The sequence below is a fragment of the Parus major genome, chromosome 5 (genome assembly GCF_001522545.3).
Source record: "Parus major isolate Abel chromosome 5, Parus_major1.1, whole genome shotgun sequence".
Taxonomy (NCBI): domain Eukaryota; kingdom Metazoa; phylum Chordata; class Aves; order Passeriformes; family Paridae; genus Parus; species Parus major.
This window is the reverse complement of record NC_031774.1, coordinates 51,990,895-52,008,551: the sequence shown is the minus strand read 5'-3', so window position 1 is coordinate 52,008,551 and position 17,657 is coordinate 51,990,895. Positions and strand designations below refer to the sequence as shown.

The window sequence follows — 17,657 nt, the reverse complement described above, 5'->3', positions numbered from 1 at the left end:
GCCAGGCAGCAGACTAAAACCAAAGCACTGTTTTTTGCTCAGGGCACAATTTTGCCACAGGAGCTATTGGTAGAAGACTCCTCTGAGTGTGTGCCAGTGGCCACTGCTAGTAAGCAGCCAACCATGCTCAGTGAATATATTACAGGGGCAGCAGAATGCTCTTCCAGCCTGTTTATAGTCCAGCAAGACTCCCTAATTGGAACCAGTGTGTGATATTCACCAGAGCAGGCTGGGAGAAATGGCCCTTTGAAGGAGGACAGCTGTGGCAACACAGTAAACAACAGCCAGAGACAGAATAAATGAGTCAGATTTCTAGCATATTTGAATACTGTTTATTATAAACATTGCAAATTAGCATCTCTAACTGAGAAAAAATAAAATTGGGTGCAAAAATACACCAGTGATATACTGCATATACATATAAATACATTATATAGTTTGCACAGTCATCAGGCATCTTCCTTCTGGACTGACTTTCCAGAGATAGATACAAAAGTTCAAATAGAGGAAAACAGAAGGGAAAGGTCTCCAAATATACACAGTGTTGTTTTGGCAAGTGATTAGGTTCCCAAAAAAACTGGGCTGTAAGAAACAAAACACAGTTTCACAAGAGACCCATTTGTGTTTTCCCATCTACCTCACAGCAAGAGGGGAAGGAGTGAGCAAGAGAATGGTGACACATACAGGGTGCTCAGTAAGTATTGATGGCATTTGAGACCAGTTCCACACCTTATCCAAGGCCCATGTTGTTAATGGGGCCTGGAAAAGTCCTCTCCTTGATAAGGAGGACTTCAGTAATATCCAAAGTGCTTACTAGATGCTGGCTTAGCCCACACTTAGTCCATTGCTCCCAGCCTCTGTTAGCAGGGGTCCCTCTGTGCAGATGCGCTGGATGGGGTCAGTGCAGAGGGGCTGGTGGCCGGGGGCCCAGGTGCTCCCACCTCACAGAGGTGAAGGAAGCACACGCTCTCCAGGGCCAGTTCTCCATTGGAAACCACAAGGCTCTGGCAGTGCTGCTGCCCTGGGGCAGAGCAGGCAGCTGCTCCAAAGGGGCTGGCTGGAGCCCTGCCATGACTGAGCTGCAGCTCCTCCTCACCATGAACCTCATGCCTCTCCCACCAGCCTAACACAGCTGCCCTGCCTGGCTCTGAGGAAGGCAGACAGATTGAAAGCATGCTTACATGGCACTTTTACAACATCTATTAATTTTGGTTTAAGTTTTTGTTTCCCTTCACTTCCTTAGAAGACCAAAAGCTACACAGGTGGCACCTGCTCGGTCTGTGATGTGGCCTTTGTGGCACCCTGAGAGGTAGATGGAGTTCAGAGCACCAGGGCAGTGTCCAGGCAGAGAATGTGGTGGCACCAAGGAGACCTCAGGGGGAATCCATGACTGGTGTGAGAAGCAGCCCCAACCCTTGCAAGCACTGCATCTCCCATGGGTGCACCCTGCACCCAGCCCCACATGGAGGACGATGATTCCCACAGAGATGCTGAGAACCAGACTGGGGCAAAGCTCCTTCCATAGGGAAAGGTGGCAGTGTGAGCCGTGCATTGCTCCAGAGGGCAGTGTCCATCCCCAGCTCACCCCACAGTCCAGCACAGGGTGGTGCCAAGGCATGACTTGGTCTAGGACACATTTATGTTGGAGAAGAGCGGGGCCTTGGGCTGTGTGGATGCTGTGCTGTCCGCCAAGTAGCCCAGGATGCTTTTGAGTTCACTGCGTGACAAATTGGCTTTGATGTGCAGAAACGCTTCCAGGTGCCTTTTGCTGTGGAAGAGAAACAGGCAGGTGTTATTTCCTCCCAAATACCTCCACATGTCAGGGCCACTGCACCAGGATGTGGCTCCCACCCTGTGACACACACTGATGTCCCCTGTGGGTGCCAGCTCAGCATCTGGCAGTCCTACACAAGACCCTGAACTGTTCTGGGATGTTTGGAGTAGGAAAGGGAATCTCCAAGCTAAAGGAGAAAATCAGGCCAGAATTTAGAATGCATCAATAGGCTTTTATTCTTATTTTCCCTTGCTTTCTGATAGGACTGGGATTGCCACAGCCTGGAAGGCAGCCCCCACCCAGGTTTATAGGCTCAGGCTATATGAACCTCACCTACATTCATATTTGGCTGCTTTCTGGATCAATTAAAATTTCCTATGAGTGTTAGCAAATCTGTTTCAGCATCTCTTACCGGATGTCTGGGTATGTTTTGGCGAGTGTTGCAACTTCAATTTTAATAGCATCTAAATTCTGAAGTCGTATTATTTCAGCCAGTTTGGGGAGTGCTGAATTCAGCCATGTGGCTTGAGATCCCTGTGAGAAGAGAAAGTGGTTAGCAGGACATCATGGGGGTGCAAAATGCCCCCCACCCTGGGAGCTGGGTCCTGAGGCTGTTTCCTGGCAATAGGAAAGGACACATCAGTGATTTTAGGTGCCTCATTGTTTCCCGTGATGTTTCTGCCTGAGGCAGCCTTGGAAAAACTGGATTCGTTTTTTGATGGTTTTTAATCCTCTTACACAAGTGTTTGCTATAAGACTGGGACTTCCACATCCACCTCAGTAGATTCTCTCTGCTCATTTCCCTTTCCTTGGGTTTCTGCACTGCCTGGTGTGTGTACTAGGGCCGATGGGCCAGGTAAGTCACTGCCATGTGCTGCTCTGCCCCAGCTACAAACACAAGCCTGCCTTTAGTATCTCCAGGTATTGCCAAAATTGGATAGAAGCCCCAGCTGGAGCTTTTTCCTGACCATTGGAATTTCCAAGGTGCAGCTGCCTGACCTCCTACCCACCCTATGTGAAACTCAGATTTGTTCCTTCTCCAGTCAAATGTGCATGGGGTGGTGGAGGAAAGGTTTTGGCTTAGCTTTTAGCTTTTTTTTGCAGGCAAAATTAGAGGCATGGAAGGAGGGAGGTGATCTAAATGGACAGAGAGGGGCATTCCAGCTGTGCCTCTTATGGAGAAATTCCTTGCATACCACAGACCCCACACTGCCTGCTTTAGCCCTTGGCTGACCTAAAAGCTGCAGCATGGGGGAAATCAAGGGTGAGAGGAAACCCAGACTCCATGGAAGCTGTACTGAAAATGGAAAATATTATCTAAGTCTTCTGACTCTATTAATATAAACCTTCAAAAGTAAACTGACTATGGGACAAAGGAGGATGAAATTGTGTATCTCTAAGCAGGGAGGAGCAAGCTGCTAATAGGGGACAGGCACTTTCTGCCTACAGGCACTTAAAGACCTCTTTCTGCCTAAGGTCTTGCCTTCCAAGAAATTAAGCTGAGTTGAAAAAGTTAACAGAAGTTCCCAGAATTATTTTCCTGTTTTTCAGTGTGTCTATGCCCTGTGTTGACATGTTCATGGCAAGCACTCACGTACATTGCCGGTGCAGAAGGTTTCCAGGTCAGCAGCATTCTTGGAGATGTGTTGGGCCAGAGTTTGCTGCTGTGCTGAAGTTTTCAGGCTGACTTTCCTCTTCAGCAGCCTCATGATGTACTCTTTAACCAAATGGACATGGATCTTCTCAATGATAGCCTGGTGGGAAGGAAGGGGAGGAATCATAACCCAACTCTCTTTTGCTTGGGGGACAGAACAAACCATGCGTGTGGATGGAGGACAAAGCCACCCTGGGTGCTGTGAGATGTGCCCCACCAATGCCTGCTGCTGATGACACAGCAGGAACAGTCCTGGTTACACCACAGCCTAGATGCTGAGAATTTCCTTGTGCTCTAATAAGTATGGGAATTTCCAAATACTGTTTCCTTCTGGGAAGAGTTTAAAGCACAGAAAAGATCTCCATGTGCTAGAGGAGTAACAGTATTACAGAGAAACAGGAATTCATGGTGCTCTTCCTGTTCTTCTCTCTAACACATAAAACATCATCATTTGTCTCAGCTACTAAAAAGGCAAAGGCAGAAAATAAAATATTGTCTTATATGATGTTATTTCATATATAGTCCAGCACCAGCGAGGATGTGGTTCTGGCTCAGTTCTCTGGGATTTGTTCCAGTTGTATCTACATCCTCCAGTCTCTAGGGCAATCAAAGCAGCAATAAGACTAAACCATCCAACTGCATCTGTATTTCAAGACTTCTAGACCAAATTTGTAAATAAAGCCACGTGTTGGGTGGTCTCTAAAGCACTTTCTCTACATCGGGGTGGTTTGCTCTGCAAACAGTGCAGCAGAGCTGCAGAAGTCTGCTTCTGTCAGAGGAAGGTAATATTTATGTGCCTAATCTGGGTAAACTGCATGCTGATGGACCCCCTGCCTGAGAGGCTTCCTGATGCCAGGCCAGCTCACCAGAACTGGCAACTCAAGCCACAGAGGATCAGAGCTGAAAATGCAGCCTCAGCACCCCAGAATCCCTCCAATATTTCTCTTGGACTTACATGGTAAAAAGGGTCCTTTAAGGTCTGGAAGTCTGAAATATGTTTGCTGGTGGTTTTAATGATCTCGTTCATAATTTCACTGCTGCAGTCCCACTTATTCTCTGTGAACTTCTTGTACATTGGCTGAAAAAAAGGAAAATCTGCTAAGTTACCTCAAAGAAATTCTGTGCACATGTATATTTGTCATTTCTACATGTACAGTATCCCATGCAGTGAAAGTGAGGCATGTAGTCCTGTGCAGGGGTGTGTGGTGATGCCTTACAGGGATGAGGGAACAAGGGGCTGTGTCCCCTTCTTGGTTCCTCATGGTGAAGAAGACCAAGGGCTTGAAAGGTTCATATTGGAGGTGTTTTTATTATTTCTGTTTTTTTTTTAAATTTTCCTCACCATCTTGTCTGATTAAAGAATTACAGAACCATCAAGGAAAAAAAATTAATCCTTAGGAGATGTTTTCAATCATAATTTTTTTCAGCCACAGTAAATAAATACGAACATGAAAAAAACCACACCCCTGTTCTCTCGTGCCTTCCAAAAGGCTCTACAGAGAAAGCAGGAGAGATTGTGGCTGAACATTCCTGACTCCTACGCTTCCTTTTCCTCCACCAAAATTGCTTAACACAGAAAAGACTGTGTTATATATATATGTATAAACAAACAAAAAAAGAAGGAAACCAAAGCACAAAAATACCCTTCAGGTCACCTTTATGGGGAAGCCAAGAGCTGCGTAATTGCAGTTTATGCCATTAGTGATGGCTTCCTACAGCGTGGAGAGCAAACAGCCGCAGCTGTTGTCTCAGATGCCATCAGCAGATTTTATGTTCACCTGTGCAGTCATGCCTATGTCACTGCACCCATTTTGCCTGCAGACTTGAGGACCAGCTCAAGGAGAGCTTAGTGGGAGTTTTCTGGCAGCAGTGTGGGTTAGGACCGATCCTGTTCCTTCTGAACTTGGCTGATTTGAATCAGAGATTTGAGCCACTGATAGCACGGCAGGGGAACATGCCCTGCCCTGGTATCAGCTGAGCCATGGGGCAGGAGGGTGTGGGGCACAGATATGGTACCTTCAGCTGGGCAAAGAGCTGTTGAAGCAGCACATCAAAGCCACTGTTTTCAATATCAGCGAGAGTGCTGAGGATATCGGCTTTACTGCTGTCCTTTTCTGCCACGTACTTCTGTGTGTATTCTCTGCAAGGAAATGTCAGACAGGTCAGAATAGCCAATCCTCAGAGGAGAGAAAGAAATTCTGAGGTCTCCAAACCTTCTGCAGGCAAATGGACCTACCACTGTTCACTCTGGAGTACCTTCCCTCTATACATTGCCTTCAGGGGAAGGGGCAAAACCTTTTCTTTTGGATCCTTACCTAAAATTCCAGCAGGTGTTAATATTTGCAATCAGTATAGGCTTGTAGTATCTGTGCTTCTTGCTTTTCTCCTTGAAGTCTTCAAAGGCATCCCTGTAGCTGGAGGGGAGATGGGAAGAGGAGAGGTGGCTGAGTGTTTGCCCAGGTGCTGGCCAGCCCCGCTGCCCACAGCCCCTCAGCACCTCACCTCCTCAGGAAGGCTGGCAGCTCCTTCAGCAGCCGACGGGACAGCTCCTCACCCACGGCCTCGCTGATGTCCTCAGCTCGCTTCTGCCCGCTGTAAATACTCTAACAAACAAGTGAGACCAATTTTAAATGACACCTGCTACAGAAAACAGCTGAGAAAGTAGGCAATTTGACACTTGGTTTTGTTTCTTTTTTTTTTTTAAATGTTGTTAGATTGCATTTAAAAAAACAAGTTAATAAACCTCAACATATGAGAGGTTTATTTTTTAAAAATAATCTCAACTAATCCTCTGCAGCCAGAGGAGGGAAAGGTGCAGCTCTGCCTGTGGCACTTTCTTTGGGAGGAAGAAACAGACTCCCCATTTCTCAATCAATTGAGCCTGTCTCATCTCTTTCTGCTGCTGGGGATGCAGAAGAAATTGCACAGGAAGAATGAAGGCCGTTTTTCTTCTTGTTTTGCTTATATTTTCTTTTTATTTGCTTATACCATTTCCATCACATGGTACACCAGGCCCAAGACAGATCACGGGTTTCTGTATCTCCCACCTCTGCTACCACTCTACACAAGTAGAGTGGCCTTTTCCTTTTCTGTAGTGACCATAGTGGGTCTCAAATCCTAAGTAGGTAAAGGATGTAATTTTTAATCTTTATTAAAAAAATGTTTAGTTTTAATATAGCTCTGTATTACCTGGATAACAAATATTCCTAGTAGTTCACTCTGAAAATGCCCATTTAACTTCTCTGGTTCCTTGTCTTCTTTCCATCTTTGGATTTCTTTATCTAAGCATCTGCTCAGTGAATTTTTGACAGTAACCTTTAGGAAAGGAAGAACAATGGCATTTACTGCAACATGGATGCAACAGCTCCTGCCTTATGCAGGTTTCACTCGCCCATCCACCTGTTGTCTGGCTCACCAGATGTTTTCCTCAGCCCTGTCTGGGAAATAAAGGCTCCTTGTTAGGAGATGCTTGACCCATGACTTCCCAGCAACAAGGACAAACCCCTCACGATACCCACCTACGCAACAGTGAGTTGAGTATTCTAAGGTAGGAGTGAAGATCCCATCACACCTCCACATCAGGGGGATCAGGAGGGCAGGGAGGGGAGCAGTGGGTAGGAAGGTTCCAGCAGCTAAGTGTGCTAGAGCCCAAATTCCCCCAACCACGCACTGTGTGTGCGTCACACTCAGAGCTACAATCCTTTTGCAATCCTTTTTCATGAGCTCTTCTGATGCCACGCAAGTGCTGGAGAGGGAAATAAAGTGCTCCTAGGTTTTCTCTGCTCTGACCCCTCTGTGCTGCAGTGAGGCTTTGGAAACGCTCTGAGCAGCGTCTGGCACATATTGCTGATTCCCCAGTGCCCTGTTCATGCGCTTTGCAGACCTCTCCCATATGCAAAACATCACGGACTGCATCTAAACTTGGAACTCATCTTCTCATTTTCTGGGAATTCCAGCCCCAAATGCCAAAAGCACTAAGCTGTGGGAGTACTGTAAAAGTGGCTTCTTGTTTCCATTAAGGGAAGGGTGATTCAAAAAACAGAGCAACTTTTATTTTCTGCAGACCAGGCCATTCTCCATCAAAGAAACAGATTTGTCGAGACCAGATCACCACGCTTTGCACTCACCCAAGGTCTGGCACCTCTGCAGAGACCAGGATTAATCCAAGATCCTTCAGAGATTCCTGTGAGAGGGATCATAAATCCCTCTGGAGATTTATCAGACATTTGGAAAGTTTCCCATAATGATCTGTTGTTGGATTTTCCCCCTGTTCCTGTCCACATGATTTACAAGAACAGAGCAGTTCTTTTTTCATGACTCCCAGGGCTAAGCAGAAGTTTGCTCTGCAAGTCTCATCTAGCAGAAAGGTGACCTGTTCCCCGAAAACAAACAAAAGCTTTTGCTTTTCCCTGGAAGGGTGTGTAGGGTGTGTGGCTCACTGGTGAAGAAGTGTGTGTGCAGGACAAGTCTCAGCTTCTCTGAGGAGTCATATGGGAGCAGTGAAAGGAGAAGAGTGACTGAACCTTTCTTACCTCTTCACTGTCAAGGTATTTATTTTCAAGCTCTTTGCTCAGACTTGAAGGCAAAAGGCTTCCAAGCTTAACTTTATCCAACTCCATGGCTAAAGCATGATCTTTTCTCATGTCTCTGGAATGAAAAAAGCCAAACAATTATATATTCCAAGGGCAGTATAATTCAAGACAGTTGTTGATGCAAATCACTAACACTTTTTGAGGATATCAGTGAAAAAACAGATGGAAATGTACATTGTCCTTAGTCCAGGCAGGACTTGGAGAAGTTGAATGAATATGTGCCAGGGGTGAGACCTGTGAGGGTGGGACCACAAGCAACCCTGGGAATAGAGTCATGGTTTGTCAGACTCCTGAGTATGAGCCACTGTGATCATGGGGATGGGGGACCTGAAGCAAGCAGGGGAGTCTAGTACCTGGACATGACCTCTCTTCATCAATATAGAGAGGTGAGCAGATGAAAAGCTGGTGTTTGATGGCTGGGACGTGGTCCCTCAGCAGACACCTGGAGGTGGCCTCTGGGAACACTCTCAAAGCAGCTGCTACCTTGGCCAACACTGTCCCCAGTGCTGGGCTAGGCCCTACTCTTCACAACTGCTCACGTCCTAACACAGGCTGGTTCAGGCCTGAATATCCTGACCTGAGCACAACACTGGCTGTGGAAAACTTCCGGGATCAACACTGAATCATTACACTCATCAGTGAAACATGAAAAGGAAAAAGTGGAGCTGAATGACTTTAGAACAGAAGAAACATCACTGATGTCTTTACTGGCTTCCACCTAAGAAGTGAAAGCCCTCAATTCTCCACCCAGCACTATTAGCCACAACAAGCAATATTTTCAGTTTCATAACATACAGGGTTTATGGGGACCCTTGATCTTGGGTGTTCTCTCACAGGGGTGCACCCCTGGCTCTCATAAAGGTGAGGAAAATGTAGGCTGTGGGTAACAGCTAAGCAACATCCTCCATGCCCAGGATAAATGCATCTCAGGTTGTTTTATATATTTTATCTCCACTGGTACAAAGAGCTGAAATTTCTAAATTTTCCAAGAGTGAACCCAGGTCTGCAACTGGATAAGATATCAAGGCAATGAGCCTGACCAATTTCCCACACAAATGAAGCCCTAAACATCAGTGTGTCTGTTGCCCAGAAGCCAGAATGGTGGAACAGCCCTTCATTGACAGACAAGCAGCCTTGAGTGTGTCCCTTCTGGCTGTTCAGGCCAGGAGTGTAAATCAGCACATCATCAGGAACACCATAACTTAGCCAGGTGCTGGACTGCACTGCAGTAATACCAATTCATAAATCAAGCAAATGCCTGCGTTTGCAGACAATGAGCCTGTTTTGATTGCCAGGGGAAAACATACAAAAGCCCACTTACTTTGGATAAAAGTTGTGCACCCATGAGAGAAGAAGATAAATATCCTTGTCTTCCAGATGAGACTCAGCATTTTTTTTTGCCTGGGAGGCAAAATAATTATGGTAGAGTTCTGCATATATGCTGAACACATTAAACTCAGGAGGATAAAGCTTGTTAATGTACTTGGCAACCACTGTCAAATCTTCTTTCATTGTCTTTCCCATGTGAAGAAGGTTTTGGCCAACTGCAGAGAGGTTCTCAGTTCTAGGAGTACGGCTTGTGTCTTTCATTCGAGCCTCTACAGACTCCTTTACTGTAGCCATCCAAAGCTCTTTCCATTTTCTAGGTCTGAATTGCATATTTTGGTCAGGTGGATTCTCTGACATGTAGTTCTGATCTTCTTTCTCCTGCTCTTTCAGAGCCTCCACTGCCTGCTGCAGCAGATCTGGGTTTGTTTTTGCAAGCAGCACAGAATCTTTCAAGGTGCTGAAGACTTTGTGCTTCAGAACTTCATAGACAGATGCAATGTCTTTCTGGCTGGTGTTCAGTCCCTCCTCACTTTTGCTAGACAGGCTCCTCTCCAGGACAAACAGATGTTGAATGGCATCACAAAGCTTTTGCTCTCCAAGGAGATCCATGACTTGTTTGACTGGTGAAAAAAGAACAGCCTTTTTTTAACCAAGAGTGAAGATTTAGATTTCTGTTCTATTAAAAATTATGTCTCTGGAAAATATTTTCAAAAATGCTAGCTCTTGGGCTCCTACATGATATAGAAAATCTGTTTATTTAAAGTTCAGATTATTTCTGGCTTGCCTCTAACTGGGGCAATGGAAATTTGAATACCCATCACCAGTATGTTGCATATGGACAGCTATTCATGAGCCACCTATATTTTTTTTCAAAAGTTACCCTTGTGGAGTTAGTTAGTTATTGCTCATCCCCCTTCCCATTAACATGATCTCAAGTCAGAAGCATGGCTTTAGAAATAATGTAGATGGAAAGATGTAACTAAAGATGTGCTAAAGGAAATACCACGTGGGTTTTCCAGAAATAGATTTGGAACAGCCTGACCTGTGAAATTGTTTGGGAGGACACATTTAGCAAGCAAGACAAATACAAATGAACTATCTTATTTGAACTACTTGAGACAGGGCAACCTGAGAAATTACTAGTTAAAATGGCAAAGTTATATCCCAAAATAAGATTTGTTAGATGTGTAATGTTTGCATGGAGGACCCTGGGTGGAGAAAGCTAGCATTATTCATGAAACTCATCTTACTTCATTTGTCCTTAGAGATAGTGGCATAAAAGCTGGGAGTGCCCTTTTGGCATCTGCTGATTGCACAAAATTCAGAGACATTATTGAAACTGAGGGCTTGGTATATTTTACAGGAACAATGGGATAACTTGAATAGTAAATGGGCTGAAATTTAATGGAACAAAACACAAGATAGAAATTCAACAGAACAAAAGTTACTTAGCAACAAATCGGATTTTCTGCTGCAAGCTGGGTGTGAATCAGCTTGAGATGGAGAAGGAAGAGAGATGCCTGGAGAATTAGTAAATCCTTACTGGGAGGTGATAGTGAACATATCAGTTATGACCCCAGGATGTACTCAGTGAGGAATATCCACCTGAGATGGGAAAATAGGAATATATTGTACCACACACTGGTGGTGTCTCATCTGGGATATTTTCTCCAATTCTAGTTGCTTTTAAAAAATTGCTCGGTTAAAAAAAAACTAAAAAAACCCACCAAAAACATTGGGGATGGGGCAATACAGTAGTAAGATCAAAGGTTCAAAATGCCTGTTTTCAGCAGCAAATTCAAGGCCAAGAAGGAAAACCACCAGTTAGGGAATGCATTTGACATGTGGAGGAAGAGATGCCAATTAGACAAGTAAAAGCTTGTCTGGAAATGAAATAATTTGTACTGAAACAATGAGATTTTGAAGGAGATGGAGGAATAGAGCTGAGAGTTACACCTTGGTTTCTTACCCACCCACAGTTCCCTGTGCCCACGAGAGGTAGAAATAAGTTTTGTTTTGGACAGGCAACCTGCAAATGGACAGTTCCTCAAGGACTGTGGCCGTGGAACCAAAGGACAAGGGCTTGAGGTCATGTCTCCCTCAGCCCAATTTTCCCCAGGCTTCTTGGAAAAATCACTTCAATCTACAGGTACCCTTTTTTCCCCTAGGGAACAATTGTCTACCTCACACAGCCCCTCCAGAGGTAACTATGGCCCATGAAGTGGTGCAAGGAAGATGGAGGAGCACTTACCACTGGGTGGCTTGGTTTTTTTAACTATTTTAAATGCACTTTTAAGCATTCCCTTTATTCCTTTGTTCCCCTTCTCAGGGCTGTCCCCAGCAGAGATGCAACTCTCATTGCTCGTGATGGAAGAGGCACGTGAAGCTCTGCAGGCTGCCCCCAGCACTTCTATCTTCTCCTGGTCTCTGGACCAGATCTCATCTGCAGAAGGTTCAGGACAGGCAGGGACTTGCTCAGCTACTGATGCTGAAGTGTTTTCAAATGGCCTGTTTGCATCAATGCAACCTTGTGATCCACTGCGCATTCCAAAAGGACCACTTTGGAAAAAAGGTAACATTTTCATCATTTTTCTTCTAACCTGTAAATTTCAGAGGGGAAAAAAAAAAAAAGATAAGATTATAACAGTTAGGAAGAAAAATACCACAGAGAAAGTGTGGCAAGGCATATGTGTGGGCAACATTGAGAATGCTACATGTCTGGTATGAGCACAGGAGAATTCCTGAGCAACACCATCCCAGGTAATGCAGAGAACAGAGCAAGCTCTCTGGTCTAACTTAGAGAAAATCAAAGAGCCATTTTGAGGGTGATTCAGATGTCCTGATTTGAGACCTTGAGCTTGTCAGGCTCTCCCATGGGATGCTGTGCGTCTATGGACATGAGCATGGACGAGCACATGAATGACGTGGATGGGATAAGTGTCCTGTGCCTTCAAAGCAACCACAAAACTCTCATACTCTGATATGGCATCTGGATCAATTCCCACATTGCTCAGAGCCTTTTTTCCTGATCTGTGCTCAGGGTAAGTGGGAACAAGAGGATCAGGGTAGTTTAACCTTGTTTAAACAGACATGATCCTGCCAGAGTCCTGCCTTACCACCAACACTCCTACAATACAAATAATTAACAGAAACTTGTTATTGTTACAACTGCTTTTCAGAAACCATATTTAGAATTATTTTCCTCTATAATTCAATACATTGCAACATATTTATTTGCATAACTATAACCATATTTATAATGATTATAATTATTATTATTATTATTATTCATTATTTGTTCAATTACTGTAAATAAATAAAGTGACTCATAGTTTCCAATCCTTATTCTAATAACACTTTATTTAAAGTGACTTTCTAGGAGACTGAAGCACATCTGTATGAAGAACTGTCAGGGAAGTTTTGGTTTACTTGTACTGAGTAACAGCAGAAGAATTAGACTTTAAATAAAGGAAGAGTTTGTCTTAGTTATAAGGCCACAATGTGGCCTTCAAATCTTCAAATACCCTTGTTAAATTTATAATGTTGATATGTGTCATGCTGATACAAAACATGATACTTATTCCTGGGAAAACTGGTTGGAAGACTGTGGCTTTTCATTCTAATTGTATTTCCTCTTGCTGGCTCCTGGTAGCTTGGAGAACTTTGAAGGATCAAGTTAGTGACAGCAGCTGAGTGGTACAGAGAGCTGTGAGAGCCTGGCCTTGCTGAGAGCTTTCCTTCTCCCTGCTTTGGATGACAGGCTGTGCTCAGGATTAGTAATGCTACTACTTTCTAAACACAACAAATAAGAAAACTCATTTGGGAAGGAGTTCTGCTTGCCTGAGCAAGGAAAGGGGGCCTGAGCACCAGAGCTCAGCTGACAGGAGTTACAGAATAGTCTGAGCTGGAAAGGACCCACAAGGATCACCAATTCCAACTCTGAAATGAATGGCCCATACAGGGAATGAACCCACAACCAAAGCATTACTAGCACCATAGTCTTAACTGAGTGAGCTACTCCATGCTACCCAGCAGCTGTGCCATGGCCAAATCTGTGCACCTACTTCTCCCTAGCACATGTACTGAGGACAGGAGGGGAAAGGAAACTCCCTGCAGTTCACTCGCTATGCTAGTAAGGATGCCCCACTGGAATCCTGAAAGCAGAGGAAAATAGCTCCTTTTTTTTACATTTACACTACAGAAATACCCAGAAAAACAACCAACCAATCAAAGAAAATGGCAACAGGCATGCTCTGTTAGTGATTTGGACTTTCTTAATTTTTGTAGGGCTCTTTTCGTAACCTGCATTTCCCAATACAACATTGTGTTTAGATTAATTCTGTCAAATCCCTTCCTTCCTGCTTGTTCAAGCACAGACTTGAACTCAGCTGAGTCCTTTCTCTCTCTCCTATTATTTCAAACAAAGCATTATTGGTTTTTATTTTTTTGTTTGCATGTTTTCTAACAAAGAAACTTTTCTACTTTTTCCTTTCCAAAAGGCTTTCATTTTGATGAATGCTGATCATAAAGGTGGACTTCAAACAGTTTTGGTTCTTCTTCAATGCCAAGATGAATACAATGTATCTTTGAAAAGCACTGAAGTGACACTACACATACAAGAGTCCGTAGGGGAATGATTAAGCTGGTTAAAAGCTGAGTTTTTAACATCTGTTAGAACTTTGTCCTAGTAATGCTCAAAAAAAGCCAGCCTCAAGTGCCTAGGTAAGGGTGTCAATACAAAAGCTGTCATGCTCACTCACATTTGGCCAGCTTGAACTCTTGCCCAGTGATTATCATGTGCCACTGCTGGGTGGCCTGTTTATCTGCAGCAAGAAATACCAGTAAATCCCAGCTCCCACTTCTACCTTAGAATGCAGCCCCAGTCTTAATGTCAGGGGGTACCAAACATTCTCTGTCCATCTCCTCTTTATTGTTAGATAGCCAAGCTCTTACCTCTTACTGTAAGAAATGCTTTTCAGAAACTTAAAGAAAAAAATGCCAACACTTTCTACAAGAAATAGCTAAAAGGAGGTGGTCCTGGTTACATCTAGGGGGCACAGGCAGGAGATGCTGTGCTAACACTGCATCTCCTGCCTCTATGAGCATGTGTTCCTGCCCAATGCAGCAGACAGGACATGTCAGGAGGTTTGTTCTGGCTTGGATGGCCACTGGCTGCTCCTCTGTGCCTGTGCTCTTCTCACAAATCACAGCTTGATAAAACTCCAGCAGACTCCTAACTTTTTTAGAAGGAGTAATGCTAAATAATTTCCCAGCCACAGAACTCAAATTCAAGTCTTGGGAAATGTAATGATTTGAGGTCAAGAGTTGACATTGTTCCCAACTCAGTGTTACTACTAATTTGCTGTTATCATCGTCATCCTCATTATTGTTATGTGGCAATGTGCCAGGGGAGGTTTTAACTCCAATTATTTCTGACATAGCATATTCACCTTCTGGTTTTGAACCAGAAGAGCAGCACAGCTCACAGAGCATCCTCTGCCACCCTGTCCAGACATCCTGGGACCGCGGTGCTGTGATTGCTGGTGTAGCTGTAGTGCAACACGGCAAGCTCTCTGCTGATCACAGCGCCTACCTCAGAGCTGGAGCTTTCCTGGGAAAGGGAAACTCCTGGAGCAGAGCCAAGGCACAGAAGGACCCAGCTCAGACTCTGGGCACTGTGGCTTCCCATTTTCTCCTTTTCCTCCTCAAAGTAAACAGCTTTCATACAGAATGATTTCATTGGTGAGGGGCAGCTCATGGTGTGCCAGAGAGCACGCATGGGAAGAGATTTATTAATTATCCCTATTCTGAATTTTTTTGCTGAACTTTTTCTTGACTTCTTTTTCCTGAGCTGCTGCCAGTATTAACAAGCCTTTGTTTGGATTTTTGGTCCTCTCCAGCCTGCTGACATCCTAGGTCATGAGGATTTATATCCCATTTTAGTGGATATCCTCCACTCTCCCACAGCCTCTCAGAAATCCAGAGTAATCTAGCCAAGTTCATTCTCTGCATTTGCATCGGACATGTCTCTCCCCATCCGTTCCCTGTGGAGGAGTAGTTATCCCTGCCCACACAAGAAAATTGTACAGGGCCAAGCCATCTTTGAAGCAGTAGAGTGGAGCAGACAGTTTGAGTTTAGTGTACTTCAGACCATGTGCAGATGCCGAAACAAACTGCTAATTGATCATAGCAGAGTTCACAGAGATGCCAGACCCAACCTCCGCAAGCTGGGAGCCCTCCTAGGTGGTGAGGGGTTTTTTTCCTACCATTTTTGTTATCTGGGTTAAGTACTGAGTGCAGACACCACTAATCTGGGGGCTCCCACTTTGCTCTGCCTGGCAAGAGGCAGAGAAAGAGAAAATTATATATATACACTATTATTGGGAAAAAGCAGAGAAAATGCACGTAGTACCCTCATTTTTCCTTCTTGATTCAAATCTGAGCGGCATGATTTTGAACTGTTGCTGCTGAAAGAACAACCAGCTGCTGCTGTCTAGAGTTTTGTTTTCATAATACAGTTCCAAAGCCAAATCCTTCTTTAAGGCCCGGAGTTTGCAAAGTTCACTGCTAGAGCTAACAGTGATTGAGAAGACAAACAAGTTCCCTGGTGAGCTTTTCTCATCACTTTCAAGTTCTTTGGCTTTCCAGGCATCTTTTTTTAGGGAGGGTGAATGAAGCAAACCCACACCTGAGCTCTCTGCTCCCTTGTCATTTGCTTTATCAGAGCTGGAAAGCCTCAAAGTCCCTTGGTGGGTCAGGCAGCTGATGCTTTGGAGAATGAGTGTTTCTTCAGGTTTTCTGCTCTGAACTTGGGTGTCAAAGAGAGACACCATGGCTTCTAGACCAGCCATATGCTCCAGTCACAGAAAGTCTTTTCCTCACTTTGCAGCAGCCTCAAAAAGAAATTCTACTTTGAACACACCGAGGATCATAACCCTGGGGCTGAATTTTTCAATTTGTGCTGAGGAGCTGATGAAGTAGATATGGGGCTGCTGCACAAAGACAGAAGGAAATTTCTACAGGCTTTTCAGTGCTCTGGGAAAAGGCAAGTCTTACGGACTGTGGGACATCATTGACTAGGAAAAAGCAGTCACAAAGGAGCAAGCACAGCAATGCAGAAATGTGCCAGCTCGGCACAGTAACCCCAGCAGGGTGCAAGTCACAGGGGCTGCCCAGGGCCATCCAGGGTCTGGGCTCTGAAATGATGTTTTTTCAGTGCAGCCAAACAGAGTGAATCACAATGGAATTACATTCCCGTGGTTTTGGGGAAAACCGCTTCCTTTAAAAAGAGACAAAGAGGAGAGGGCAGAAGTGCCATGCTGGATCTGGAACCCAGTGCCACATCTGGGTTTAGGATGCTTTGGTGCCCAATACCTACATCAGGATTTTGAGAAAGGTGTTGGAAGGCAGAGGGGTTGGAAGGAGGGGAATGGTTTGCAGTAGTCACTGCTTAAGCCTGTGCCCTGAAAATTAGGGGAAAAGCAGCAGAAATCAGACCCAGATGTCACAATGGAATTATCAGGCACATATCCTTCTGGTACCCAGCCCTGGGGTATGCCTGGAGCTGCTGTCCCTCTGCCAGCGGTCTGACTTATTGCCCATCCTGATAACTACAATGAAATTATTAAATGAAACCTGTCCCTGAGTCCGACAACCCAGCGTCCAGCATCTGCCACTCTGTCCCCGCTCTCGGAGCCAGCAGAGAGCCCCGAGCTCCCCAGCGAGTGAGCCCGGAGCGGGGCAGCGGCTCGGGAGAAGCGGGAGGCGCCGGCCCGAGGGGAAGGGGAAAGAGCCGAGCTCCGGGCGGGCGGCGCTGGGCACGGAGCTCGGACTGACTTACCCTGCGGCGGCTCCGGGGCTGGATGAGGGACAGCGACCCTGGCACCGGCACTGTCAGACGGTCCCTGGCCCGGGCGGGGGCAGCCCGGCTATAAGGGGAGGAGGGCGGGGGCGGGACCCGGCTGCTGGGAAACTCCAGTCCCACCTCCCCGCGAGCGGAGAGAACCGAGAAATCCCCTCAGCGACCGGCAGCCGAGTTCTCGGAGTCCCGAGGGTCCGGAGGAGCTGAGCCCCGGCGCCCTGTCGCGACAGACCGGTGAATGCGGCACCCTGGGCTCGCTGCCCGAGGGCTTGGCTGGGTGATGGCTTGGACACGAGCCGCCTGGGATAGAGCCGGTGCCCCCAAAAATGCCATGTTCTGCACCTGCGGCGGTCATCTCTGGGTGTGCAAACAGCCTGGGGTGTGAGGAAAGGGACCTGGGGCTCTTGCTCGATGGCAAGTTGAACGTGAGCCAGCCATGCCCTGGCA

The 17,657-nt window shown here is 45.6% G+C and overlaps 1 protein-coding gene across 1 annotated transcript; it reads right to left on the bottom strand.

The window, feature by feature from the left end:
• Nucleotides 1-309: 309 nt before the first annotated feature.
• TNFAIP2 (TNF alpha induced protein 2) lies at nt 310-17,287 on the bottom strand. Its single transcript, XM_015632269.1, has 12 exons — nt 17,190-17,287; nt 11,601-11,949; nt 9,342-9,969; nt 7,961-8,075; nt 6,618-6,743; nt 5,931-6,031; nt 5,744-5,842; nt 5,445-5,568; nt 4,384-4,506; nt 3,373-3,528; nt 2,187-2,308; nt 310-1,768 (listed from the first exon to the last, which is right to left on the bottom strand). The coding sequence occupies exons 2-12, from the start codon at nt 11,935-11,937 to the stop codon at nt 1,627-1,629; spliced, it is 2,073 nt and encodes a 690-aa protein (XP_015487755.1). The 5' UTR covers nt 11,938-11,949; nt 17,190-17,287; the 3' UTR covers nt 310-1,626.
• Between the last annotated feature and the right edge of the window lie 370 nt (nt 17,288-17,657).